At 41.7% G+C, this 26,719-nt stretch overlaps 3 protein-coding genes and 1 long non-coding RNA gene across 12 annotated transcripts in view; 2 read left to right on the top strand and 2 right to left on the bottom strand.

Moving 5' to 3' along the window:
• Positions 1 to 231: 231 nt before the first annotated feature.
• On the bottom strand, positions 232 to 10,363 carry BRIX1 (biogenesis of ribosomes BRX1). Its single transcript, XM_039542976.1, has 10 exons — positions 10,151 to 10,363; positions 7,007 to 7,118; positions 6,002 to 6,045; positions 3,281 to 3,351; positions 2,333 to 2,382; positions 2,166 to 2,239; positions 2,007 to 2,057; positions 1,614 to 1,715; positions 1,169 to 1,297; positions 232 to 735 (listed from the first exon to the last, which is right to left on the bottom strand). Exons 1-10 carry the CDS (start codon positions 10,298 to 10,300, stop codon positions 472 to 474), a joined length of 1,047 nt encoding a protein of 348 aa, XP_039398910.1. The 5' UTR covers positions 10,301 to 10,363; the 3' UTR covers positions 232 to 471.
• Positions 694 to 9,349, top strand: LOC120407382. Its single transcript, XR_005599927.1, has 3 exons — positions 694 to 811; positions 7,276 to 7,473; positions 8,621 to 9,349. It is a non-coding gene; the product is annotated as an uncharacterized LOC120407382 (long non-coding RNA).
• RAD1 (RAD1 checkpoint DNA exonuclease) lies at positions 10,298 to 22,026 on the top strand. Of its 7 annotated transcripts, none has more exons than XM_039542978.1 (7): positions 10,298 to 10,399; positions 12,020 to 12,199; positions 13,541 to 13,813; positions 15,609 to 15,717; positions 18,328 to 18,586; positions 19,471 to 19,569; positions 20,843 to 22,020. In XM_039542978.1, the coding sequence occupies exons 3-7, from the start codon at positions 13,619 to 13,621 to the stop codon at positions 21,024 to 21,026; spliced, it is 846 nt and encodes a 281-aa protein (XP_039398912.1). In that variant the 5' UTR covers positions 10,298 to 10,399; positions 12,020 to 12,199; positions 13,541 to 13,618; the 3' UTR covers positions 21,027 to 22,020. The 7 variants fall into 7 exon arrangements, with proteins under 7 accessions (XP_039398912.1, XP_039398917.1, XP_039398918.1 ...); XM_039542984.1 differs by lacking the exon at positions 10,298 to 10,399 and adding an exon at positions 10,428 to 10,694 and having other exon boundaries at positions 15,609 to 15,699; positions 20,843 to 22,026; XM_039542979.1 differs by lacking the exon at positions 10,298 to 10,399 and adding an exon at positions 10,428 to 10,694 and having other exon boundaries at positions 13,587 to 13,813; positions 20,843 to 22,022.
• Positions 13,964 to 26,719, bottom strand: part of TTC23L (tetratricopeptide repeat domain 23 like) — a 34,953-nt gene continuing 22,197 nt past the window's right edge. The window contains exons 13-14 of one of the 3 annotated variants that reach the window (XR_005599925.1): positions 22,981 to 23,118; positions 13,964 to 14,182 (exon numbers count right to left, since the gene is read on the bottom strand). Coding sequence is in view for 2 of the 3 variants with exons in the window: in XM_039542974.1 (XP_039398908.1) it covers positions 23,079 to 23,118 (40 nt within the window). In the remaining variant the exon portion in view is untranslated. Of the gene's footprint in view, positions 14,183 to 22,297; positions 23,119 to 26,719 lie in introns of those variants that run through there. The other 2 variants (XM_039542974.1, XM_039542975.1) reach the window with 2 other exon arrangements.

The raw sequence follows: 26,719 nt of genomic DNA, 5'->3' as shown, positions 1-26,719 counted from the left end.
TTCTGAACTATGGCTAGGGGAAAGCACCCAAACTCCTTTAGGTAGTGCTCCCCCCCCAAACACCCAAAATTACTGACCCATACAAGACTAATTTTCAACTGTAAGAAATTTTTGGTCAGACTTTCTTATTCACCTCTTGTTGCTGCCCTGCAACGCCTTCCCCCTAAAACGTCCACATTTCTCTAAAAGTCTTGTAAGGTATTAATGTATCTATTCTTTGGAAGACATATGTACAACAAAAATACCAACCAATTTTATTTAAAAAACAGTCTGAGATAAGATGAGTCCTAGAGCAGAAGAAATCCACATATTTTTCATTTACTCAAAGTTGGTGGCAAGCAGCTGCTGACTTAAAAAAAAAAGAGATACAAGATCATATGCAAGATAGATTTTTAGCTATATTTCAGAGCTAAGTATGCAAGACTAACAGATGACTTTTGAAGTTTGCTTCATTTTTTTCCACTTGACATTTTACACTCCCACCCTGGAAATTTTTTTTTGCCTCTTCCTTTGTCGTTGAAATAATTTCTTTTTCTTTTTCAAATTGACTTTTAGCTCAGGTTTCACCAACTCTATTTCCAATGGCTTTTCCTCTGCTGGAGTGTCAAAGACAGTTTCAGTAGGATCTTCTGGAATAATTGTCTTTTCTTCTTTTTTCCTAAGTTTCTGCAGGTCTTTCACTTGATGTTTTTCTCTGAATTTAGCAGCTACAGCCAATCTTGTCATCCGCCGATGCTATCAAAACAAGAAGAGTAAGTTAATACAGTTGCACTGAAAGGCAAAGGACAGACGGAAGAACTCATCTAACAAGGTGATATTGCAAAAAGTTCACATACAACATTTTATAGTACAGAAAATGCTCTCCACTTAGAAAGTGATCTTTTTAAAAAGATCACCCTTCAACTGGCAAATTCCTCAGCATACTGTCATCTTCTCATTGAGAGATCAAACAACTCAGCATTATTAGTTTCATAAATCTGCTCAGTTCACATGCCAGTGATTATTTTACCCTAAAATTATAACCTATTACACGTGTTGCCACACTGAAGCCCCTGATCTTGCAAGCTGATCTCTTATGAGCAGGGGTACATTCAGACAGAACAGCTTTGCACAATCAAGGCCTAAGGAATTTGTTAAATGCAAGCAAAACCAAAGGCAAGACTATTACCATGTTTGGAGACTGGTAATGTGGATTCTCATATAGAGTTGGTCCTCCAAAGCTGCCCTGGAAAATCTTGATGAGATTTAAAACAAAACGAGGTCCAATTTCTACAAGAGATGCATCTTCTTCCATGATCTGTAACAAAAATAGCAAACACCTTCATTTGAGATTCTTGTGCTGGACTTATACATACATACTATTCTTTAAACATTTTACACAGATGGATTCACAGGTGTTCAAGCCCAAAATCTAATGCAGCTAATTTATGTTAAGCATGTAAAAAGATAAGTTTTAGTCCACCATAAAACATTTTGAAATCACATTTTTTGTATAAGTGGAGTGGATGTCAGCATATCCTGGTAACAGTTAAAGGTCTCCTTTCAATTTACTGTATTTCATATGAAATCACACATTTAGTGCGATTTTTAAAAAGTCAAGGGAAACAACTAACCTGATAGTTTCGAAACCAGATCCTGTTGTCTGCGATGGAGAACGTGAATACATGATCTACAAAAGGCTGGCTTTTGGGGTGATACTGTGGTGTACTAAAAATCTATAACAAAGGCAAAAACAGTTTCTCATCCAAAATGATCACGAGTCCAAAATATAAAGTTTAATTACCTTTGCATTCATCTTGTTTTACTACTGAACATCCTCATCCTGCAGAGACTTGCCTATGTGAGTCGTCCCATTGACTTCAAGCACATGCGCAAGTCTTTGCAGGATTAGTGTCTAAGTACCAAGACACACACCAACAACTTCCAATAGGTATTAAGCCTGAAATATTTGCACAAAGAGTTTGTAAGATGCAAGAAATCCCAAAACAAAGTTGGCACATACTGACCTGAATAAACAACTCTTTTAACAGAGCATAGTGTGGCTCTTGATCAAACACCTAGAAGAGAAAAATACAATTTTATGAACACACAGAAGGCAACAGCAGTATAGAGAAAAAGAAAATCAGAGATACTATAGGTCAGGCAATCTGAAATCCTGTACTTGCCGGATCAAAGGACAGAAGAGGTCGTGAGCCTCTCAGGCAGTTTCCAGTCATCTTCAGTTCTGCCAGGGTATGAACTACAATGATTTTGAACAGTTTTAGATTTAAACAGTTTTCTAAGAAAAACAGATAAATAAAAGCAGTAGAAGTAATCTGAGAGCTCAACTTACTATTCTGTACTAAAAATTTGGCTGATGGTCCTTGAGGTGAATTTGAAAGCCTGAAACAAAAGACATCCATTAGTAATGGCAAGAAAAATACTTTAGAATTCTATAGTAAATTTCAACCAGACTTTTTACTATAGTCGTTTTAAAACTGGCCTTTGTTGCGTATAAATTATAGTTCATTTTAGATATTTAAATTAAAAATGACTTGAGGTATAAACAGCAGACCTCAAATGATGAGGTTTCACAGAAAATAGTATTTAATTTACAATTACTTTGTTGCTTAAAAAATTTTAAAATAGTATTTTTGTAAATAAAGCCAGCCTAATTTATTCTTGCTACTACTGCCAAGACCTGAAGTAGTCTGTGGGAAGTTTGGCTTAAACTTCTGCAGCAGTCCTGTAGGGAAGACTTAAAATTCTGTGGCAGCTTCAGGTATATTCAAATACAAATTTATTTAAACAAACAAAAAAAATCAGTATACTTAAACCCCACAAGGAATAGTGGAACATTTTTCTTCTGGTAAGAAACAGTCAGAGGGAAAGCAAGTGCACGCTGCCATATGAGCAAGTTTAACAGTATTTTTTTAAAATGTCACTCTTGAAATGTATTGATCACTAAAGATGTAAATCTTCAAACTGTAGGATGTTTTAAATAGAGTTCTGGTCCAATGGTTCTCAAACTGGGGGTCAGGACCACTCAAGGGGTCGTGAGTTTATTACACGGGGGTTCGTGAGCTATCAGCCTGCACCCCAAACCCTGCTTTGCACCCAGCATTTATAATGGTGTTAAATATATAAAAAAGTGTTTTTAATTTGGGGGGGGGCTCACATTTAGAGGCTTGCTATGTGAGAAAGGGGTCACCAGTACAAAAGTTTGAGAACCACTGTTCTCAGAATATGAGCAACTATGATTAAAGAGGGAGATTTAATAAAGCATAGTGTATTTTCTCACCACATGTAGAGATCTTGTTTCTTTTTGGCTTCAAAATATATGCACTTATTGCAGTTTTTTATTTCACAAATCTATATAAAAAGAAGGCATATGGCAAATTAGCTATTAACAAAGCTCCATGGATCTTTTCACAAACCTTCCAAATCTGTCTCAAGTATTTCTGTCCTGAAGTGAAAATATGCAAAGGTCTTGCATTAATAATTAACACCTGGTGCCTGCAGAAAAGTCAGTTTTAATTTATAGCCACCTTGAAAAGCTTTTAAATTATTTTTATTCTCAGAAAACTACCAATGACCAGCACTCCAGTGGACAGGACATTAGACTGTCAGGGCACCTAGAGTTTAGTCTCAGCTCTGCCACTGGCCCACTGTGTGGCTTTTGCTCTATTTGTGCCTCAGGTTTCCCAACATAAAATGGGGGAAACACTCTCTTTTGTAAAGCACTTTTCATTGGTAGACTGCAGAGCGATGGAACAAAATGCTTCTATTCTATATAGGTTCTTGGTTTTGAAATTAAGTCTCTCTTTATCAATAGTCAATTTCCGATTTCAAAATAAGAGGCCTCATTTAAAAAAAAAAGTTCATGAACAGCAATCATTTTCATCCATGAAGCTATTTAATACATTCCAGCAGCAGCACCCCAGCATGGGTAGAGGAGATAAGGCCAGAATAGGCTTGCCAGCCTACCCTTTTTCTCCCTTCCCTCAACTAGAAAGGGTACCAGGGAACTAAATCACAAAAGAAGCAACAGCAGTTCTTTCATAGGGGTAATGATTCAAAGGCACTAGCTCCCAGAAGTCTTTACTCCATCACAAAAGCCACAGACACTTGCAGTCTCTATTGCCTCCACCCTCTAATATCATCAGCTCATCTTTTCTGCTGGAAATCTAAACTGCGTTGATTCCTCATTGGTTCATTTCCACTAATGGATCCACCCAGACTGCCACTTAGTTCAATTTAGCTATGCCACATGTGCCTGTACTCTTTCTTGCCTCCTTCAGGCTTGCACAAAAAAGCAAACCCCTACCACCAATTACATATTTTAAGATTATAATTACAAATGTTCTTGACAAAAACCAACCACACAGTTAAGCTTTGTAACTTTGTCCTCCTTCCATCAGCCTTTTTGTACTTTGCTTTCACCCTGTATGTTTTTTATTCAATATCTTTGCAACCATGGTGTATTTAGATCCAAGCTACAGAGATCCCACAGTATTCTTGCTGGCAAATTAAAGTAGTATGGCCTGGGTGAATGGACTATAAGGTGGACAGAAAGCTGGCTAGATCATCGGGTAGTGATCAATGGCTCCATGTCTAGTTGGCAGCTGGTATCAAGCAGAGTGCCCCAAGGGTTGGTCCTGGGGCCCATTTTGTTCAATGTGTTCATTAATGATCTGGAGGATGGCATGGACTACACCCTCAGCAAGTATGCATATGACACTAAACTGGGAGGAGTGGTAGATACACTGGAGGGTAGGGATAGGATACAGAGGGGTCTAGACAAATTAGAGGATTGGGCCAAAAGAAATCTGATGAGGTTCAACAAGGACAAGTGCAGAGTTCAGCACTTAGGATGGAAGAATCCCATGCATTGCTACAGACTAGGGACCAAATGGCTAGGAAGCAGTTCTGCAGAAAAGGACCATGGGTTTACAGTGGACGAGAAGCTGGATGTCAGTCAACAGTGTGCCCTTGTTGCCAAGAACACTAACGGCATTTTGGGCTGTATAAGTAGGGGCACTGCCAGCAGATCGAGGGATGTGATCATTCCCCTCTATTTGACATTGGTGAGGCCTCATCTGGAGTACTGTGTCCAGTTTTGGGCCGTACACTACAAGAAGGATGTGGAAAAATTGGAGAAAGTCCAGCGGAGGGCAACAAAAATGATTAGGGGACTGGAGCACATGATTTATGAGGAGAGGCTGAGGGAACTGGGATTGTTTAGTCTGCAGAAGAGAAGAATGAGGGGGGATTTGATAGCTGCTTTCAACTACCTGAAAGGGGGTTCCAAAGAGGATGGATCTAGACTATTCTCAGTGGTAACAGATGACAGGACAAGGAGTAATGGTCTCAAGTTGCAGTGCAGTAGGTTTAGGTTGGCTATTAGGAAAACCTTTTCCACTATTAGGAGGGTGGTGAAGCACTGGAATGGGTTACCTAGGGAGGTGGTGGAATCTCCTTCCTCAGAAGTTTTTAAGGTCAGGTTTGACAAAGCCCTGGCTGGGATGATTTATTTGAGGATTGGTCCTGTTTTGAGCAGGAGGTTGGACTAGATGACCTCCTATGGTCCCTTCCAACCCTGATATTCTATGCCACCATAGGGTTCTATCCTGCAAGCCTTTTGTGCACAAAACTTCTATTGATTTCAATAGGAGTTCTGCATACAGAGTGCTTTCAGGATCAGGTTCTCGTGTTTATCAGATCATGTCTAACAAAAGTGAGGACAAATGCAAGATTACATTAATATTTTACTTACTAGTCTTGGTTTCAAAGAGTCAGAATTAAATATAGGTAAGTGAATTCACCTACTTCCTATCCAGAAGAATGACTCTAATTACTTCCTGTGGTTTAGCAAGTAATTCAAACAGCAGGATTTAGACTGTGTGTTCCATGAAGTAAACCAAAATTCTCTTCCATTTCAACATCACCTCTCTGCTCTCTGCTCTCTCAAATAATTTCCAAAAAAGCCAAAATATAAAGATTAGTTTAGTTATGGCATTACCTCATTAATTACAAACAGCTGGTCTTTACGGTCCATTTTAGTGTCTGTAAACAAAGAAAAAAGTACCACTGAACAGTCTTGTATGCTTTTTATTACGAGGGACACCAGCAATTAAAAGAAAAGAAACCCGCCCCACACACTTTTCTGAAAATATTTCACCTTCTATTACTAAAGAAAGATGAAGCATTTTCTCAGTTTTTGTGTTTCTCAGCAGTTTGCATATAACTCATGTTCACTGTTGATATTATTTCACTTCTTACTCATTACTTGGGTTGCTGTTGTTAGCAGTTTTTGCACATACCAGCCTAAGGCCCCAATCCAGCAAACACTGAAACACGTACAAAGCATTATGCATGCAAGTAGTTTTACTGAAGTCAAAGAAATCGTGAAACATAAATCAAAGCATGTATTTGAGTGTTTTCAGAATGGAAGCCTAGTTTCCTAAAGATCTTAATTAGAATCTAATGGGCAGCAGATTTAAAACAAATAAAAGGAAGTAGTTCTTCACACAGCACACAGTCAACTTGTGGAACTCCTTTCCTGAGGAGGTTGTGAAGGTTAGGACTATAACACGTTTTAAAAAAGAACTCGATAAATTCATGGAGGTTAAGTCCATTAATGGCTATTAGCCAGGATGGGTAAGGAATGGTGTCCCTAGACTCTGTTTGTCAGAGGGTGGTGATGGACAGCAGGAGAGAGAGCATTTGATCATTACCTGTTAGGTTCACTCCCTCTGGGGCACCTGGCATTGGTCACCGTTGGTAGACAAGATACTGGGCTTGATGGACCTTTGGTCTGACCCACTATGGCCATTCTTATGTTCTAATCCAACAGTTATTCTGTGCCGCAATTGGGGTAAATAATGTCAACAACAGACAGTGAGCCATATACAATAAGAATTATGCACCATCTTCAAAAAGCAGGCTGTTGAAGGCAAGTGGTGTTATAAACTAGAATGGCCAAAACCACTGACAAACTTAGACGCAAGCAGTACCTAGACCCTACCTGCTTTAGAGTGGGGCATCAATGTTCGCAAGTCATGCATTAGATGTCTCGTTCTGAAATTTATTCCTCTAGAAGAGAAAATAAGCACCCGCTCTTTGTTTTTCCATTTACCCTAAAAGAAACACAAAGTTAAGATGGAAAAAAAATGTTTCTAATATTAAATTTTTAAAATCAAAGTTAATATTTTAATCAATTAAGATTTCAGATTTTTTAAAATCTACATTTGTGCAGAAGTTTCCAGTTAAAACAAAGTGCTGCCTTTTCAACAGGTTGCAGAGATATAAATGTTTATGTGGACCACTCTGATCTTCCACACACGACTACTTAATTCCTACACAAAGAACCCTAATCAACTCAATGTTTTCAGTGAGACACTATCGATATTTGAGGCTGCTCACATAAAATTTCCCATCATAGGCTGTGATAAACTTCATGTATCAGGGTGCAGCTGCTTGCAGACAGGAGGGGTAAGTAGCCATGCAATCTATTTGTTTTCCCATTTAAACAATAACCATGAGGGTCAGAGATGGTACAGGAATACACAATACAGCAAAATGACATTAAGTGCATAAAAGTTAAACTGCCTATAGCGATATACCTATCTCATAGAACTGGAAGGAACCCTGAAAGGTCATCAAGTCCAGCCCCCTGCCTTCACTAGCAGGACCAAGTACACTAACTCTTCACTTAATGTTGTAGTTATGTTCCTGAAAAATGCAACTTTAAGTGAAACGATGTTAAGCGAATCCAATTTCCCCTACTCTGCAAGCACCACAGGCAGGGGTTCAACCTTCAGACCGCCCACTCCACTCCTTCCCCCAAGCCCCCACCCTGCCTCTTCTCCCTCCACCTCCTCCCCCTTTACTTCACTCGCTGCGTCCTGGCTCCTCCCCCCTCTAAACGCCGCAAGCCAGCTGATTGCCGCGTAGGGGAGGGAGGGGGGAGGCGCGCCGAGTCCTCGCTCTTCCTCCCTCCCTTCTGCCTGGGGCAGTAAGCTGGCTTGCCGTGTTCAGGAGGCAAGGGAGGGAGGGGGAGCCTGCACACTGCCCCAGGGAGGGGGGAGGAGCAAGGACTCAATCAGCTGGCTTGAGGCATTTTGGAAGCAGGAGGGAGGGGGAAGGAGCGAAGACTAGATGCGCAGGCTCCCCCTCCCTCCTGCGGGCAGCAATCAGCTGGCTTGTGGCATTGGGGAGGGAGAGGGAGCCTGTGCACCGAGTCCTCGCTCTTTCCCCCTCTCTCCTGCTTCCAAAATGCCTCAAGCCAGCTGACTGCTGCAGGCAGGGAGAGTGGGGAGGAGAGGGAAGGCGCTGATCCACAGAGTCTGTTGGCAGGTGGTGCTGGGGCCGAGGGGGCTGTAGGGAGGCTGCCAGCTGTGGAGAAAGCAGGCAGCCAAACAACATAAAAGTGGAGCATTGCACAACTTTAAATGAGTATGCTCCCTAATTGATTAGCAATGTAACAACGTTAAGTGGGACGACTAAGTGAGGCGTTACTGTACTTATTTTGCCCCAGATCCCTAGGTGGCCTCCTCGGGGACTGAACTCACAACCCTGGGTTTAGCAGGCCAACGCTAAAACCACTAGTACAGAAGTGTTTGTCTTGTGTAATTTTAAGGTGAAGGAAGAGTTAAGAGGAGTGCAGTGCCATTCATTCAAGAAAGCACTTTGAAAATCCCAGCCATTCAGTCCATTCCAGAGGCAAGAGCTGCTTCTTCTAAAATATTTTTATGAGCTCTGGGAATAGTTGTCTCTGACAGGAAGAAAATGGCAATATCCCCAGGGAATTCATCCTAATCCTCCCTTTGAATTAGCAACAGAATACTGAGGGGGCTTTGGTGAAACTCCTCCCTCCCCTGGACGTTGACAAATGGATCTGCAGCATTCTGAGCTGTGCAGAAAGCCAAGAATATTAGAAGCACAGTAGGTCATCTCAGTCACAAGAAAAGGCTGATCTGTTGCTTTCTCTACAAAGTGAACTGAGAGCCAGGGAGTTGTAAAGCAACACAGGATAAAAGGGTCTGCTACAAATGAATCCTCTGTTAACTCAGCACAGAAGGCCCGGGTAGCTTCTATGGACTATAGGATTTCCAATTTCAATATGCAAGCTATTTAAAAAAAACCTGAAAAGCTGTCAAACGTACAACTACTGAACCATGTCATTTGTGATGCTCCCTAAATAAAATGGCCACTAAAACTAACTACCAAGTCCTTGTACAAGACTTTATGATTTGTTTTTAACTCTGATAATATTTTAGGGTGTTAGTATTGCTATATCGCGATTGCGTTATATGATCCAGAATATTCACCATTTCATATAAAAAACATAACGCAAAGCTCAAGAACCCAATAACAGGAATAGTCAAGTACTGGCTAGAGTTTGTATCCTGGAGTTGAGTGTGGGAAGAGATTCCAGACTGATTACTGGCCTCAGCCTGCCCAAAACTACAGCACTCAACGTGGCCCATCTTCATGGAAGAAGAAAAAAACTGACCCCCAGAGCAGAATGCAGTGCCTCAGTTTGATCGGAGCACCCCTGTGTTCAGGGCGGCACTTCAGGTGCTTAGACGTGGTATCTCTACGTTCCTAGTGTATTCAAGATATCTGTGCAGATCATGACAGTGAAACATAACCTTGCTTTGCACACTCATATGATAAGAGTTCGGGCGACCACACAGATCAAGGCAGCACATGTCTCTGTGGAGAGACTAGTATCAGGGATTAGCCGCGTTAGTCTGTATCCACAAAAACAACAAGGGGTCTTAAAGACTAACAGAGCCTTGTTGTTTTTGTGGACAGACTGCAACCAGCGATTTGCTCCCTTGCACACCGAGCAGGCGGCGGCCCTGCAAGCACAGTGAGAACTCCGAGGGAAGAGAGCTGCGTCTCTAATGAGAGGCAATGTCTCTAAAAGGTCTGAGGCTGGAGACGGATAATCTCCAGCCCGTGGGAAGCTTCCCCTGAGGAGACTCAGCCTTTCCCCAACAGAGCAGGGCCTCCCCGTCCCGCACGGGGTATGGCGACAAGAGGGACCATTCCAGAGCTCCTACCACCAACAGGGAGGACACAGCCGAGGCCACCCCGGCCTCTTACCCTGCGCGCCGTAGAGAGACCGGCGGAGACAGCCCGGGCCAGCCGCTCTCTTTACCTTGGAGACGGGAGCCGGGATGCTGTGCTCCTCCCTCTGCGCTCCCTGCGGGCTTGGCTTGGCCGGCAGCCCGGTCCCGTTCGGAGCCCCTCTGGTTCGTTTCCTCGGCCGGGCCTCAGCACCTCCACGCTTCCTCTTGGCCGCCGCCATCTTGCTTACACGTGACCCCGCCGGAAGCCGCGCTTCATCGGCATGGTCCTGGTAGCCGGCGTGCTGCCCTCTCGTTTTACGGCAGCCGTAAAGCACGAGGTGAGTACCTAGCCGCGCCGCGGGGCGGCTTCGCAGCGCGTGTGACGGGGTTAGGCGGCGCGGCGGGTCCCCGGAGCCAGGTCCCTGGGCTGAGGTTCCCCGTTCAGCGCCGTCCCTGGGCCGCTGGTTCCCCAGGGCGGGCCCAGGGGCCCTTGGCCTGTGGCTGCTGCTGAGGGCCTAGTGCAAAGGGGCCTCCGGCCTGAGTCCTCCAGCTCCCTGGCTCTCAACCTGAGCGCCGCGTGTGGCCCAGGCAGCGCACAGCTGTGACCCAGGTGACAGCCTCAGGGCCGCACAGGTAATATAGCTAGTGTCAAGTATTAGGGGGGAGCCGTGTTACTCTGTATCCACAGAAACGTCGAGGAGTCCGGTGGCGCCTTAGAGACTAAGATTTATTTGGGCATAAGCTTTCGTGGGTAAACCTCCCACTTCTTCAGATGCATGGAGTGAAAGTTACAGATGCGGGCATTATTATACATGAAGAGAAGGGAGTTACCTTACAGGTAGAGAACCAGTGTTGACAGGGCCAATTCAAGCAGGGTGGATGTGGTCCATGCCCAATAATTGATGAGGAGGTGTCAATACTAAGAGAGGGAAAGTGGTTTTTTATCAACGAAAGTTTATGGCCAAATAAATCTGCTAGTCTTTAATATGCCACCAGACTCCTCATTGTTTTTATAGCTAGTGTATGGATGCATCCCACATAAAGAGCTGCAGATGCTGCACACAATGGTAAATAGGTTTGGTACCACTGATCTAGCTGTTGTCACAGCATACTGTAATATTAGTGCATGAGAAGCGTATTGAAGATGAAAAACGGCACAGAGTTTGGCCCACGGAGCACAAACTTCGGTCGGTGTGTGTGTGTGTTAGACCTGTGCAGGATGTAATGGTTCTGCAGACGTTTAACTGATTTAATGCTAATGATCAGACACAACATGAGGTAGGATTCACATTGGTCCTGCATTGCAGTGATGAGCATGAGAGTACTAGGAATCCTGTTAACCCTGCTGAGAGGCTGCTGACAATTTGGGAGACAAGGGTGTTGCAATGTCATCCCTGGAAGAATATGCATAAAACTGATGCTACACATGGGGAAACAAAAACTACAGTGGCACAAAAAACAATGAGTATAATGGCCAAAAGGAAGCAGCTGTTGTAACCTAGAGCTTTGTGAAAGGAAGTGGAAGGCTTTCTGTTAAATTTAAATCAGAACAACAGATTGTAAAGTGTGATAATGGCACTAACTTATTTCTGTTCACAAAGTGGAGTGCAGCCTTTTTTTCTTATCAACAGCAGGAAAAAATTAGTGGTTCAATTAAAACTATTGTGCTGCTTCATGGTAATGTTCAGCCTTTAAAGAAGGAATAGCAATAGAGATAGGAGGAGCTTTGTGGAGATTTTCATCATTCACTACCAGAAGGTTTTGGGCAACTAACTGCTCTTCGTGTCATTGAAAATCTCCCTGTACATGCGCTCATAATGTCAGTAGTACCCATCTGCTATTAAAAGTGATTTGTAAAGGAAAAATATGATTGTAGCCTTTATTTCTTTATGAAGTGTGTATAAAGATGGATGTAATGTCATCGTTCTGTTTTTGTTTGTTTACAATATAAATACTAGATCTGACTTTTTTCCTGGATAACTGGAGTGGGATAGGAGCATCGCACTAGGCTGAAATCTCAGTTGACACTCAGCATTCTTCACCCCTTCAGCTGATGCCTGGGAATGGGAAAGCTGGAACTCAGCTTTCCCCCTAGTGTGAAGTGTGTAGTCTTCCAAAGAGTTCTCCAGAAGAACAAGGCAAGTTGGGACATGATATTTGTCATGTAATAAAAAAGCAGGGGAAAAAACATATTAATCAGTATTTACCAGCCTGAGGCATCAATAAAGGACATGGATACAACTTCTGTATTAGTTTGTTTTGCAGTTTGCCTGTAATATGACCCTGTACAAAAAGGGAGATGCTGCTTAAAGCAGAAAAGATGTAAATATATTTCCTTGCAAGATAGAATGAGGAGAGAATAGAAGGATGAAATATCAGGAGTCTTCTCTTGCAGCTTCAAAAACACAGGCCTCTACTTTGTGAGCCAAAGCTCAAATGGAGGGAAATTTGTGTGTGTGTATATATACCGGACTCTCGCTAGAACGCGCGTCTATATAGCACAAATTCGCATATAACACGGTCGCGGCCATGGATCCTGTAGAGGAAAATTTACCAGAGGACCTTTAGATCTTTGGTCAAGTTAATAGGCCTGAAGTATCTAATACTTGCTTGCTTCTGTGAGCTTGCTTCTGTGTGTAAGGGGCATGAGGAGGCAAAGTGAAAAGTCCCCAAAACAGAACAATGTCTTTCCGTGCATAGGGGGCATGAGGAGGTGAAGTAGAAAGTCCCCAGACACAATTAGCCAAGCCAAGCTTGTTAAATATAACTACAAGGGAAGCGTTAGAAAAGTCAAACCACAAAAGAACTAGATTGGGAATAACAATAACAGGAAAAGCCAAATAAAGGAGATGATTGTTTCTTTTCGCCTTTAACCTGGATTACATTTTACAGTGCATTCCAAATAAGGTAATTAATATGGAAGTATGTATCATTTGTCTGTGGTTTTAAGCTTTAAAAGGCTTGCGTGTTCCTTGAATCGGGGGGCAGCTACTGAGAGCTGTTATCCCCCCTGCGCTTGTAATCAATAAAAGAACCTCAGGCTGATCTGATCCAAACTCAATGTGTGGTTGATTTTCCACAACAATCCCAAATTTAATTACTTTAATTGCAATTCATTTTAACGCGGTACCACACAACGATCCCAAATCCCGCATTCTAGCGAAGGTCCGGTATATATATTAAAAATAAAATTAACTGGTGTCATGGTCTATCCAGCAGGGGTCAGTGGTACACAGATATAGAAATACACTTGTACATCCTGTTACTTTGCTATTTTAATAGTATTGGACGTGAACATCTCTCAGGGAGTAGAAATAGCTAAAAAAAAATTGGGTTGTTTTGTATATACTCCTGATCTATTAATGAAATATTTCAATTACACCAAAGCATTGCTGCATCACAGGTTTGTGAAGCTTTTTTTTCGTGTTTCATCCATAAACAGCAATTCAGATTAACACAAGTATGTTGCCTCTTTTTAGGTTTTCTTTGAAACTGCATCTTAATCCCTCATTTATACTGTCACAGGAAAGACTGGAGCGGTGAATGCAAACTAGATAATGCCCCTCTCCACTCAACCTGAAACTGGTGATGACCAGTATGTTTTAGTCGCCAGTCTTGACAATGTCAGAAACCTCTCAAATATCCTAAAAGCCATTCATTTTAAAGATCATGCAACATGTTTTGCAACTACAAATGGAATCAAGGTTACAGTGGAAAATGCAAAGTGTCTGCAGGCAAATGCCTTTATTCAGGTAAGGAGCCTAGCACATCATAAGACCATCAGTATATCTGTGATCAGTCTTTCACATGTTTAAAATGGCAGGTTTTTACTTTCTCTTGCATTTGTCAATGGCTTTTCCAATGAGACTAGTGAGTCCAAAGCGTTAGATATCTCAATTCTAGACTTGCAAAAGTGCAGTTGTTGACGCTATTCAGAAATGCTGGAGGTAAATTCTTGATGTAGCAGAGAGGGAATTGTTTTTCTATTTTATTGTTACTATAGCATATGAGATCACCACCATTATTTCTCATTGAGTCTTGTATAAGCACATGGTATGAAGCCACTGTGAGATATGAGAGCATTAAATGAGCCAGGGAAGTATTAGAGAGACCAGAAGTACCTAAGAATAGAAACAAAGTATGTGATGGAAGTACTGTTTGAGAGAATAAGGAAGTGCATGCAGTTTATCTTAGGGGATCGAGAGGAATTGTCAGAATCATAGGCATAAGGTGGAGAATCTGACCCAGCGAATGCCCTGCAATACTGCTAATATTAAAGTTGGGAAAAGACCTTGTAGGTCATTCAGCGCATCCTCTGAGGCTAGTGTAGGACTGTTCACTATGGGTATATACTCCACTGCTTGTCTGGTGTATTTATAGATGACTCATGATAAAGATCCCACCGCTTCCCTAATGGAAGACAGTTTTACGATTGACCAGAGCTCACTCTTGGGAAGCTTTTTAATAATATTCAGCCTTACTTTCCTTTCCCTAATGCCATCCCATTACTTCCATTTATACCCTCTTGCATGACAGTAAACATTTCCTCTCCATCATCAGCGAAAGAGTTCATTATTTTTCCTTTTGAAATATCTTGTTGATCATCTCTCAGAATAGTAGTAATAGTTTGTATTTATACATCATCTTCCATTTCATGATCTCAAAGTGTTCTCCATGCAGATTCCATCCACCTTTTAGAGAGTCCACTTTTGTGTCTTAGGTCATCAAGCAATTATTACGGTGAGCCCTACAGGACTGAATTCATTCCCTTTGACATGCATCTCATTGCCTCTCTCCTCACCTCTGAATAACACTGTACATTATTTTTTCTCAATATGTGTTTAGTATGATTACTGTTGATCCTATGTTACCCTTTTCTGCTATGTCTAGTAATTTTTCAATTTATATATTCATTGATTTCTCGCCCCCCAAAAATAAGGGGGAGGGAGAATCAAAAAAGAACAAAATAGGAAAGGGAAGGAAGTGGGCACAGAGAAAATTAGCCTCTTTCTCTAGTCTTATATTTTGACCTCCTTGCTTGGTTTCATTTCTTTGAATTTTAAGAAGTCATGTTTTATGTAATGTGTTCCCTTCCACCTGCTGCTGTTTGCTTACTTGACTATCTTTAGATTGTGAACTCCTCAGGGCAGAAATTGTGCTGCCTTCTGTTTTTGGAAGCACTTATCGCAATAGGTGTACTGGAAATAAATGATAAGTCTTGGTTTTTAAGTTGTACAGCACACTGAACATCTGCTGATTGGTGGGGAGATCTTTGTACTTCACATTTATAGCTTATTATTACACTAAAAGGCCACTGCTCAAATGTCATACTTATCTGGTTTTCCTTTGTCTAAGCTATGTGCTAATTTTTAAAGGGTCCTGACTATAAGCTCATTGGCTCTTATTTTGTATCGTGTTGTGCTCTGAAGGTGAAGATTATGGATTTATAGAGATGATTGTTAAGTCACTGTTACTACAGAAAGGGAAACAAATGTTGTTAAACTTCTTCCATACACACACTTTTTCTCTCTCTTTTTTTTTTTACAGGCAGGGATTTTTCAAGAATTTATTGTACAGGAAGAGTCTGTGATGTTTCGAATCAATCTGGCTGTTCTTTTAGACTGCTTGACAATTTTTGGTACAAATTCTTTGCCAGGTATTGTGCATGCATGTCCTGATCTGATGCCCTCAGTAATCAGAGTGAAACCTGTGCTTCTAGCCACCTCCCACGTGGCTTTATGAAAGTGATCTTTCCTATCACTGTAAGATTCCCTAACCTTCCCATACTAAGACCCCCCTCTGAAGAGCAGCTACCATTGATTGATTAGGCCATACGCTAGCTTCTTAAGTTGCTGCAACTGTATGCTGTGATAATTGCTTGAGTGGCCAGGAGGGTAGGTACTCAACTGAATCCAGACACTGTGACGGAAAAGGTGGCAGTGGACAGAGTTATAAGTAAAGGGGCCGTGAAAGGTACTCAGTGAGAAGTCTTGAGTTTGGAAGACAAAATGTGTTCATAAATATAAGATTTGTAAGAGAAATGGCAGAGGAATCTTGTGATTACACACAGATTTAGGAAATGTTAAGGCTTAGGCCTCGTCTATAACTACCGTGGTAAGTCGACCCAAGTTACGCTACTCCAGTTACATGAATAACGTAGCTGGAGTTGACGTAGCTTAGGTCGACTTGCTGCAGCATCTGCACTGTGCTCTGTCGACCGGAGACGCTCTCCTGTTGACTTCCCTTACTCTTCTTGGAGAGGCAGAGTACTAGAGTTGACTGGAGAGCGCTGTGCCATTGATTTAGCAGGTCTTCACTAGACCCACTAAATCGACACTGCTGCATCAATCGCAGCAGTGCTGATCTATCTGTAAGTACAGACAAGCACAGGGAAGGGCCCGTTGTTGCAAGTAGAAGGAAATCCATCAATGGTACCAGTTGGTTCTGATGAATAAAAGCCAGCCACATGCTTGGTGCTTATGGTCCTCTCTCGCTGTAGCTTTCAAACAGCTATTATAAAGCTAAGTAAGCAGACAGGTTAAGTGACCCGTTTTAAGCTCACCCTGTGAGTCAGTGATAGGACCCTGCAGCCCAGCCTTGGTATCAATCCATTAGACTTCAGCTACCCTAAACTGTTATAAAACATTTGTACAACTTGGTAAAGGCTTTACACTCTTTCTAGGTACTGTAGAATCTCAGAGTTACAACCTGATCAGTCAACCACACACCTCATTTGGAACCACAAGTATGCAATCAGGTAGCAGCAGAGATGGAAAAAAAGAAGCAAATACATTAAAGTACTGTGTTCAATGTACATTACTAAAATAAAGGGAACACAGTATTTGTCTTCTGCGTAGTAAAGGTTCAATGCTGTATCAAGTCAATGTTCAGCTGTAAACTTTTGAAAGAACGGTAACATTTTGTTCAGAGTTACAAACAACCTTTATTCCTAAAGTGTTTGTAACTCTGAGGTTCTACTGTACTTCTTTGGCCTCCATTACATTATCAAATTTGAGCACCTCAAAAACAATTAATTGGTTTTTGCAACGTCTAAGTATTATCCCCATTTTACAGATGGGGAACTGAAACAGAGAGCAACTGTTGTCCAAGTTTGCACAGGAAGTCTGTGGCAGAGCTGGGAACTAAACCAAGATATCCTGAGTAGAATTTCAGTGCCTTAAGCACATGCTCCTCCTTCCTCTAATCACAGTCCTTGGTTAGTAAAAAGCCCCTGGCTTTTAGCCTTATGTCTTGGGTGCACCATAGGCCCACAAGGTATTTTGTATAGCCTCACAGTTTGTTGTGTTGTTTGAATAATTCATGGCAGCCTCTGTATTATTCATATGTAGTTAGTTTTCCAGTGGATCACTTAAAAATTGCCTTTTTCCCTCAAATGCTATTTCAAAAGTGAAATATTGCTCTGTTTATATGAACTGTGAATTATTAATATTCCATTGTCAAACATCCAGTTCTTATCTGTGATTTTACATATTAGAAGTTGAACTGTCTTCCTGCTTGAAAATAGTTCTTCCAGAAGTGTTTTCTTAGGCGTTACTTATGAATGAGGGTAGACCAGAGTCACACACATTGCAGATAGATACAGTGCAAGTTTTCTCAGACAATTTTGCCATTGCACATTTGTATGAACTCTAATATCCTGTTTCAGAGTAGCAGCCATGTTAGTCTGAATCTGCAAAAAGAACAGGAATACTTGTGGCACCGTAGAGGCTAACATTTATTTGAGCATAAACTCTTGTGGGCTAAAACCCACTCCGATGAAGTGGGTTTTAGCCCACGAAAGCTTATGCTCAAATAAATTTGTTAGTCTCTAAGGTGCCACAGGTACTCCTGTTCTAATATCCTGGCTATTCCTATCCTGGGTGTTTTTGAAAAAAGCCTGTCAATCATCCTAAATTGTGTGATAATTTTGTGACTGAGACAGAATTCAGGAAGAGTCTGAGACTAGACTGAGCATAATAAACCAATTTAATCTGTGATCTAAGCATGACTAGAATCCAGGTCTCCAAAGGTTAGAGTCACAGAATATCAGGGTTGGAAGAGACCTCAGGATGTCATCTAGTCCAACCCCCTGCTCAAAGCAGGACCAATCCCCAGACAGATTTTTACCCTGTTCCCTAAATGGCTCCCTCAGGGATTTCACTCACAACCCTGGGTTTAGCAGGCTAATGCTCAAACCACTGAGCTATCCCTCCCCCCTCCCTTACACCATCTAGCTCTTAGAGTGCTAATTTTATCATCATTTCAGGTACTTCAACAGCACTTCGAATGTGTTACCGTGGTTATGGCTACCCCTTGACCCTATTTCTAGAAGAAGGAGGTGTGGTAACTGTGTGTAAAATTAACACTGAAGAACCTGAAGAGACACTAGATTTTGATTTCTGCAGTACAAATGTGGTTAATAAAATTATCCTGCAGTCAGAAGGGTTAAGAGAAGCATTTGCTGAATTAGATATGACCAGTGAGGTCCTGCAGATCACCATGTCTCCAGACAAGCCTTATTTCAGGTATCAGAAACTACATGTCCATTTCAACCGTTCATGTTTAGCAACTTAGTTGCTTTTTCATGTTTGGAATTATTGTTGCTGCTTATGCAACACTGTACAGATCTGCACCATATCTGTTTAAGTATGCCTTCTGTTATAATGGTCTGCTGCATCACATATGAAGACTTTAATTATTCAGACAAGGTACCAGGCAACTGTTCATTCCTTATTTCTCAGTATTCCAAAATTTTCAACCTGATGCTTTTGGCAATAGAATACATCATCATTTTAAGGTTAGGAGCCAGCTTCAGCCTTGGAATAAGCAGATACAACTCTTTTTATCATGTGTTTTGTACACCTTGTTAAACAAATTCCAGGATGTGTTTTGAATCCATTCATTTAGTATTTTTGGTTATGAAGAATAAGTTCCAAGGTCTGCATGGCCTTGGTAGGGATGATGGATCAGGGCTGAAAAAAATCAGGAGTTGTATGCTGCAGTGCATAGAGGAACTCATGAGTTTTCCACATGCCTGGCAGCTCCACAACTAGGTGCTGCAGAGCAGGTTTCTTTCAGTTTCTGGTATGGCAGCAGATTGAGGCCTCTAGGTGCTAATGGAATACGATAATCAGTCTTTCATTAGCGAAAGTCAGCTTTCTTTGAAACCACAGTCAGCTGCTATATGGGGAACTCTGAGTTTGGAGTGCCACAAATCTCATGCTTGTGATTCATTCTAATAGAAAATTAAATGTTGGTACCTCATTTCTTATGAACACTAGGTAGCTTGTTGAAATCTTCTGCTTTGAGAATTGTCCCAATGTATAACATCACTTTGTTGTTTCCACTTTTCAGATTTGATGGTGCCAATATCAAATGCTTTGCTGAGTTGGTGCATTTTGTCTTTTAGATTATCCACCTTTGGCAATGCAGGAAGTGCTCATCTTGACTATCCCAAAGATTCTGATTTGATGGAAGCATTTCATTGCAATCAGACCCAGACGAACAGGTCAGTGATCAGGACAGTAACAGTAGTAGTCTGACACATTCTTACCAAGAAGGTGAAAAAGTGGTTTCATCAGCTACTGAAATGTCTGACTTTCCCTAGAACAGAGTAGTATTTCAAAATTTCCCTTTGTTCCTCTGGTTAAAAGTTCAGTAATAAAAAGTAGAGTATGAAATGCATGCTGTTGATACAGTAACAGGGAAAAATTAAGCCATATTGTAAAACTACAGCAGTGGTTGGAGATGGGGAGGGATAGCTCAGTGGGTTGAGCATTGAGCTACTAAACCCGGGGTTGAGAGTTCAATCTTTGAGGGGGCGAGTTGGGGATTTGTCCTGCTTTGAGCGGAGGGTTGGACTAGATGACCAGAGGTCTCTTCCAGCCCTGATATTCTATAATTGGTTTTGTCAGTTTTGGTCCATTACTTGAGAATAAGGTTTCAGCTATTGTTACATTTTATATACTGTATATACTCGATCTTATGCATGTTCATTTATAAGCCCCCCACACACACACACTCCCCCAATGGATAAGTAAAAATGGAAAAATTTTATAAGCCAACCCTATAATTCAGGGGGCAGAAACTTTGGTTCCCAGACCATCAGGATAAGCCGCCAGTGGGCCAAGATGGGTTGTTTACCTCGAGTGTCCACAGGCACAGAGGTAAACCTAAGTAAACAAAGTGTCCCAGCGCGCCAGCTGCTTACCCTGATGAGCCGGGACAGCAACTGGTGGGGAAACTTTTTTGGGGGAGAAGCTGGGGATCAGGGGAGTAACCCCTGTGACCACCCCCCACATCACCCCACCCCTAGCCCAGGACCCCCAATACTCGCCCCATCCCATCCCTTCCCACCTTATCTGGGGAGGGCCAGGGGAGGATGTCTCTGACCTGGCTGGAGCTGCTCCGGTGGGCCAGACTGGGCGGCGCAGCTGCAGCATGTTCCAGCAGGCTGGGCCAGGTGGCACAGCTGCTGCGTGCTCTGGCGGCGGGGCCGAGTGGCACGGCTGCAGCCTGCCAGCCCCAGAGCTGCAGCTGCTTCGGTGGCTGGGGGGAGAGCAGTGTGGCCAGAAGCAGAGAGACTCTGGCCCCACCTCTTACTTTCTGGCTCTGCTGCCTCACCTGGCTCCCTCTGTTGGAGGGAGCCAGGTGAGGTGTCCCACCTCTCTATAACCGTTCATAAGCCCACCCCCTTCTCTGGTGCTTCCCTTTTTTACTAAAAAAATTGGGCTTATGAACGAGTATATACGGTACTTTAAAATACTTTTCTTTACCTGCAGGTATAAGATCTCTTTGCTCAAACCATCTACTAAGGCACTAGTTTTATCTTGTAAAGTGTCTATTCGGACAGATAATCGGGGATTCCTTTCACTGCAGTATATGATTAGGAATGAAGATGGACAGATCTGTTTTGTGGAATACTATTGTTGCCCTGATGAGGACATTACTGAATCAGAACTATAGCTCTATAATATGGACTGTGCATTTCATTTATGGACATTCAGAATGATGAAATATTTAATTAAAAAACTTGAAAGTTGCCAGATTGATAGCCCAGAAAATGGACGCCCCGTTTATCCACAGAAAGGAGCAGAACAAGCAGCTACAATGAAGCTTCTCCCATATTACTTTGCAAGTGTTTCTCACTCTTGACCTGAATGGACCATCTGTAAAAGTGAAAAGGTTGCTTAATCCTTGGCCTCTGTGCTGAGGCTGAGAAGGGTGCTGTGATGTGCACACTTGTCCACTGCAAACTTGGAATGATCACCAAACAGCCCCTTGAGTATTCTGTCACTATTGTCAGAATAATTGCAAACGCAAGCAATGCGGTAAATCTGTGACAGTAGCAGTATGTTAGCCAAAAACTGGTGGATTATGGTTTGCTCTGAACATGGATGAAGCAGTTACAGGTGGTGAATGTCTGAATGCTGGCTTGTGTTAGACAGTGGGTGGTTCAAATGATTTAAAAAAATAAAACTTCTTGAGAGACTACAAGTGGAGAGTGAAAATTGAAACTGACTTCACAATAACAGTAAATTGTGAAATTGCTCATCCTCAGCTAGATTCAAGCCTGCTGTAATTACAGAATTCCCTAGAATTTCATCAGGGATGGCCCATTTTCCACAGCAGTGTGCTTGTGCTGTACTGGTAAGTTAGCATAGAACCCAACATAAATCACTTTTAAGTACTTGGGCAGTGTCATTTTGATTTTAACTTTTCAAATTAAAAAAAAAAATTACTAATACAACCCTTGCTATTGAAATGTGTTTTTACGTGTTCTCCCCCAACCCCATCCATTCAACACTGCCTTCCAGATCAAAAACACTTATTTATTTCAGTTTTAAGGAAAAAGAGCATTGGAGTATTTGTTTTGGAGAAGAAAAAATCCCAAGGAATTGTATTGATTTTTATAAAATAAAACATTATAGCTTATCACAATTGGGAGGCCAGTTGCCTTTAACGATAACTATTTTGCTGCATTTAGAAATGCTTTTGTATTTTTTTAATAAAATAATCGTAAAGTGAATGAATCATTTCCTGGAAATAAAATGCTGTGATAGAATATTGACAGATTTTGCTTATTCCTAACCGCTATTTCAATGTCACACTGAATCAGGAAGAACGATAGATAGTGGTTCAAGATATGGTGGATACACAAAATATTGATAAGGAGACAAACTTTCAGTGACTTGCATCCACCTGAAATTGGTGAAATTACTTCTCCATCTTTTCAACCTTTTTCAGAATGGGAGGATCAGAGCCAGGCCACTAATTGGTAAGATCACCGGTGCAAGAGATAGTTTCTTGCACAAAGGCATAACATCCACTCATTTGAGGGAAGCTGGTACTTGCCTTCTGAATTAATGAGTTAATATTGACAAGTGAACCCTCAGGACTTCCCTGTTCAATTTTACAAGCTGTGAATCCAAGTTTCAGGATTAAAACATGTTTCCAGCAGTAAATGGGCTGCACTTTAGTCAGAAGTTGCATTTGTTCTCTTCAGACATGATCTGTCATAAATGTACCCACCAGTTCCGGACATAATCAACCCTGTCTGTGTGGTAAATAGTCTGATCTTTTGCAATCTGACCAGACACAGCCATCGCAAATAATGCAACAGACATGCTACCAGCTTGATGTCACATCAAAATAGGAAGATCAGAGTTGCAGCTAGAGACCCAAAGATCTTTTCTAAAGGGAGTCATTCATGCAAGACTTTTGTAACTTATGCCCATTTTTTTAATACTCAGTAAAACATCTGATATGCTACCATTAGACCCAGACCTTAAAAATATAGAAATAAAATGAAAGGAGAATAGGAGGGGGAAGTGTACCTGGAAGGTTGATGCTTTTTCCTAAACTAAAGTAAATATTTACAGAACTTTCTGTTGAATTGATTATAACAAGTACAATGTACCTGAGTTCTCCAATTAATCCTCCAACTTAGTTTCTGAGTTCATGTGCTGTCACAATTGCTAAGGATCCAAGATTTTTGCCAACAGTATGATTTAGCATCTACTTCACAAGTCTGTTCCGTTCATGGACAGCTGGAGATCTAAGGTAGAGGAAGCACATTTAGTTCATTTTTTTCTTGGCATTTTCCTATTCCTTTATTTGTAGACTACATATCCCTGAAAATTCTACTTACTGGACAAACAGGAGAATGTCCTCAGACCTGCCTTGTTATAAAATGAGACACTTAACTGCCCAGATTAGTTATACAAATTGTATGCTTATCCATTTGTGTAGATTCTTGTATCACCTCCAACACAGTAGTAACTAAATGCCTTATCCAAATTGTACCCAAACATTCTATGATCTTGCCTTTAGAGATTCACCCTCTGATTCAGGAAGACATGATGATCATTTGACAAGATAACCACAACATCTTGGTGCCATGTAAAGTACTGGAGAAACAGAAAATCAATGTTTCTGTCAGGTTTTCCAAAGGTGACAGGGAATTGCCCTAACTCTCTCACGGTCTGTCTCACATGCTGTTTAGGATGTAAATTCTGGGAGTGAGCTGTATTATCGCCTGTGCCTCAGAGGGATGAGTGCACTATTGGCACTTTGCTGATAATAATGTTATGCTGGCATGGTTAATGGCTGCCATCAAGTGAGCTTTTGATCTGTAGACAGTTACAGACCTCAAAGCTGATGGGCATGCCAGCCTCCTTTTATTTAGGCTAAATGGAAGAAGCAATTAACCCCTTTTATGGAGAAAGAAAGCAAAAACAATAGACACCACCATCCAAGACAAGGGAGGTCTGAGCAAAAATTAACTCAGGGAGAATAAAAGGGATTTCCCAGAGACTGATTGAAAATGCAGGGGCTAAGACATTGATTGGTGGAGCATTGTGTTCATCAGGAAGAGAAAGCCAGGAGGCTGTGAGAGAAGCAGTGTGAGGTTGATCCTGAGAGGAAGCCAGGAGGGAACTATACAAAATGCTGGTTGAGAAGGCACATTTGGATTTCTGAACAGGGAAACTGCCTGCGGGTGTTTATTTCTATTGTGTTCAGAGAAACAGGACTTTGTGTACATCCTTTGCAAATAAACAGGATTTCATGAAAGAAATATGAGGCATCTCATCAATTTCTGGGCTATTGAATACTGGTTAACCATTTGGCCAAGGGCCAACAAATAGTTAATGCCACATAGCCTTCAGTTTATTGTTTTCCTGCTAGACTGTCTGCCTGCTCATTACTCTCTTCTTAATGGCTATTTGGTCCCTTCCACTCATGACTTTGTGCCTTGTGTCACACACCGCCTACGCTTCTTTTTCCTGTGTACTAAGCACACTCTAGCTCTGTTTAGATCTCTCCTTAAGAGCTACTTTTTCCCACCCCCTTCTTGTTGATCCTCTACAGTGTTATCTACTCCCACTCTTGCAGGTCATTCTTTGTTTAAAGTGTATCCAACTAGTTTAAATTGTAAACTCTTTGTGGCAGGGACCTGTCTAAACTATGTCTTGTAAAGTACTTTACACAAGTAATTCTTGCAGCACAAGGTTTAGCAAGTACGTTTTACAGTGCAGGGGTTAAATAAATGAGTGAGGCAAAAAATGCTAATACAGATCATCATCATTCTAACTGAAGTTGCTACAGTTTAAAGCTTCATTTTCACAGTTGCAGACCTAGTCCCTAATCCTTAGATTAACTTCTAAAGGAGCAGCAGCAGCAGTCAATCAGGATGGGGATTTTATAGAGAATTAGCATAGAATTTGTAAGACTAAATGACCAGTGAAATTTTAGAAACCTGTTTTGGCCAAGCAAATATCAGGGGGGAGGGATAGCTCAGTGGTTTGTGCATTGGCCTGCTAAACGCAGGGTTGTGAGTTCAATCCTTGAGGGGCCACTTAGGAATCTGGAGCAAAAATTGGTCCTGCTAGTGAAGGCAGGGGGCTGGACTCAATGACCTTTCAAGGTCCCTTCCAGTTCTAGGAGATTGGTATATCTCCAATTATTACCTTTTAACAACTTTCAGGCACTGCTAACCTGATTTGAATTAGAACCAGTAATTCAATGGCAAAAGACTCCATGTGCCATAGTTAATTGCACTGGATGTGAGCAAAGCCCACAGGTAAATGGGGAACATGGTCCACATGGAGACCTAGGAGATGGGTCGGAAATAGGAGGGACTGTGGGCCATAATGGCAGAGAGAAAGGAGGGTCAGGGCAAAACTGGGAGGCAAGATCAAATCAGTATCTTAGATGCCTATAGATAAATGTGAGAAGTATGGGTAATAAGCAGGAAGAACTGGAAGTGCTAATAAATAAATACAACTATGACGTTGGCATCACTGAAACTTGGTGGGATAATACACGTGATTGGAATGGTGGTGTGGATGGGTACAGCTTGCTCAGGAAGGATAGACGGGGAAAAAGAGAGATGTTGCCTTATAAAAAATGTACGCACTTGGTCTGAGGTGGAGATGGACATAGGAGACAGAAGTGTTGAGAGTCTCTGGGTTAGGCTAAAAGGGGGTAAAAAACAAGGGTGATGTCATCCTAGGAGTCTACTACAGGCCACCTAACCAGGTGGAAGAGGTGGATGAGGCATTTTTCAAACTACTAACAAAATCATACAAAGCCCAAGATTGGTGGTGATGGGGAACTTCAACTATCCAGATATATGTTGGGAAAATAACACCGCGGGGCACAGACTATCCAATAAGTTCTTGGACTCCATTAAAGACAACTTTTTATTTCAGAAGGTTGAAAAAGCTACTGGGGGGAAGCTGTTCTAGACTTGATTTTAACAAATAGGGAGGAACTCATTGAGAATTTGAAAGTAGAAGGCAGCTTGGGTGAAAGTGATCATGAAATCATAGAGTTCACAATTCTAAGGAAGGGTAGAAGGGACGACAGCAAAATAGAGACAATGGATTTCAGGAAGGCGGATTTTGGTAAGCTCAGAGAGCTGATAGGTAAGGTCCCATGGGAATCAAGACTGAGGGGAAAAACAACTGAGGAGAGTTGGCAGTTTTTCAAAGGGACACTATTAAGGGCCCAAAAGCAAGCTATTCCGCTGGGTAGGAAAGATAGAAAATGTGGCAAAAGACCACCTTGGCTTAACCACGAGATCTTGCATGATCTAAAAAATATACAAAATGGAAACTAGGACGGATTACAAAGGATGAATATAGGCAAACAACACAGGAATGCAGGGGCAAGATTAGAAAAGCAAAGGCACAAAATGAGCACAAACTAGGTACAGGAATAAAGGGAAACAAGATGACTTTTTATCAATACATTAGAAGCAAGAGGAAGACCAAGGACAGGGTAGGCCCACTGCTCAGTGAGGAGGGAGAAACAGTAACAGGAAACTTGGAAATGGCAGAGATGCTTAATGACTTCTTTGTTTTGGTCTTCACTGAGAAGTCTGAAGGAATGCCTAACATAGTGAATGCTAATGGGAAGGGGGTAGTTTTAGAAGATAAAATAAAAAAAAGTTAAAAATCACTTAGAAAAAAGTTAGATGCCTGCAAGTCACCAGGGCCTGATGAAATGCCTCCTAGAATACTTAAGGAGCTAATAGAGGCGGTATCTGAGCCTCTAGCTATTATCCTTGGAAAATCATGGGAGACAGGAGAGATTACAGAAGACTGGAAAAGGGCAAATATAGTGCCCATCTATAAAAAGGGAAATAAAAACAA

This window comes from Mauremys reevesii, linkage group 6 (assembly GCF_016161935.1).
Source record: "Mauremys reevesii isolate NIE-2019 linkage group 6, ASM1616193v1, whole genome shotgun sequence".
Taxonomy (NCBI): domain Eukaryota; kingdom Metazoa; phylum Chordata; order Testudines; family Geoemydidae; genus Mauremys; species Mauremys reevesii.
This window is presented reverse-complemented; position numbering and strand designations above follow the sequence as displayed.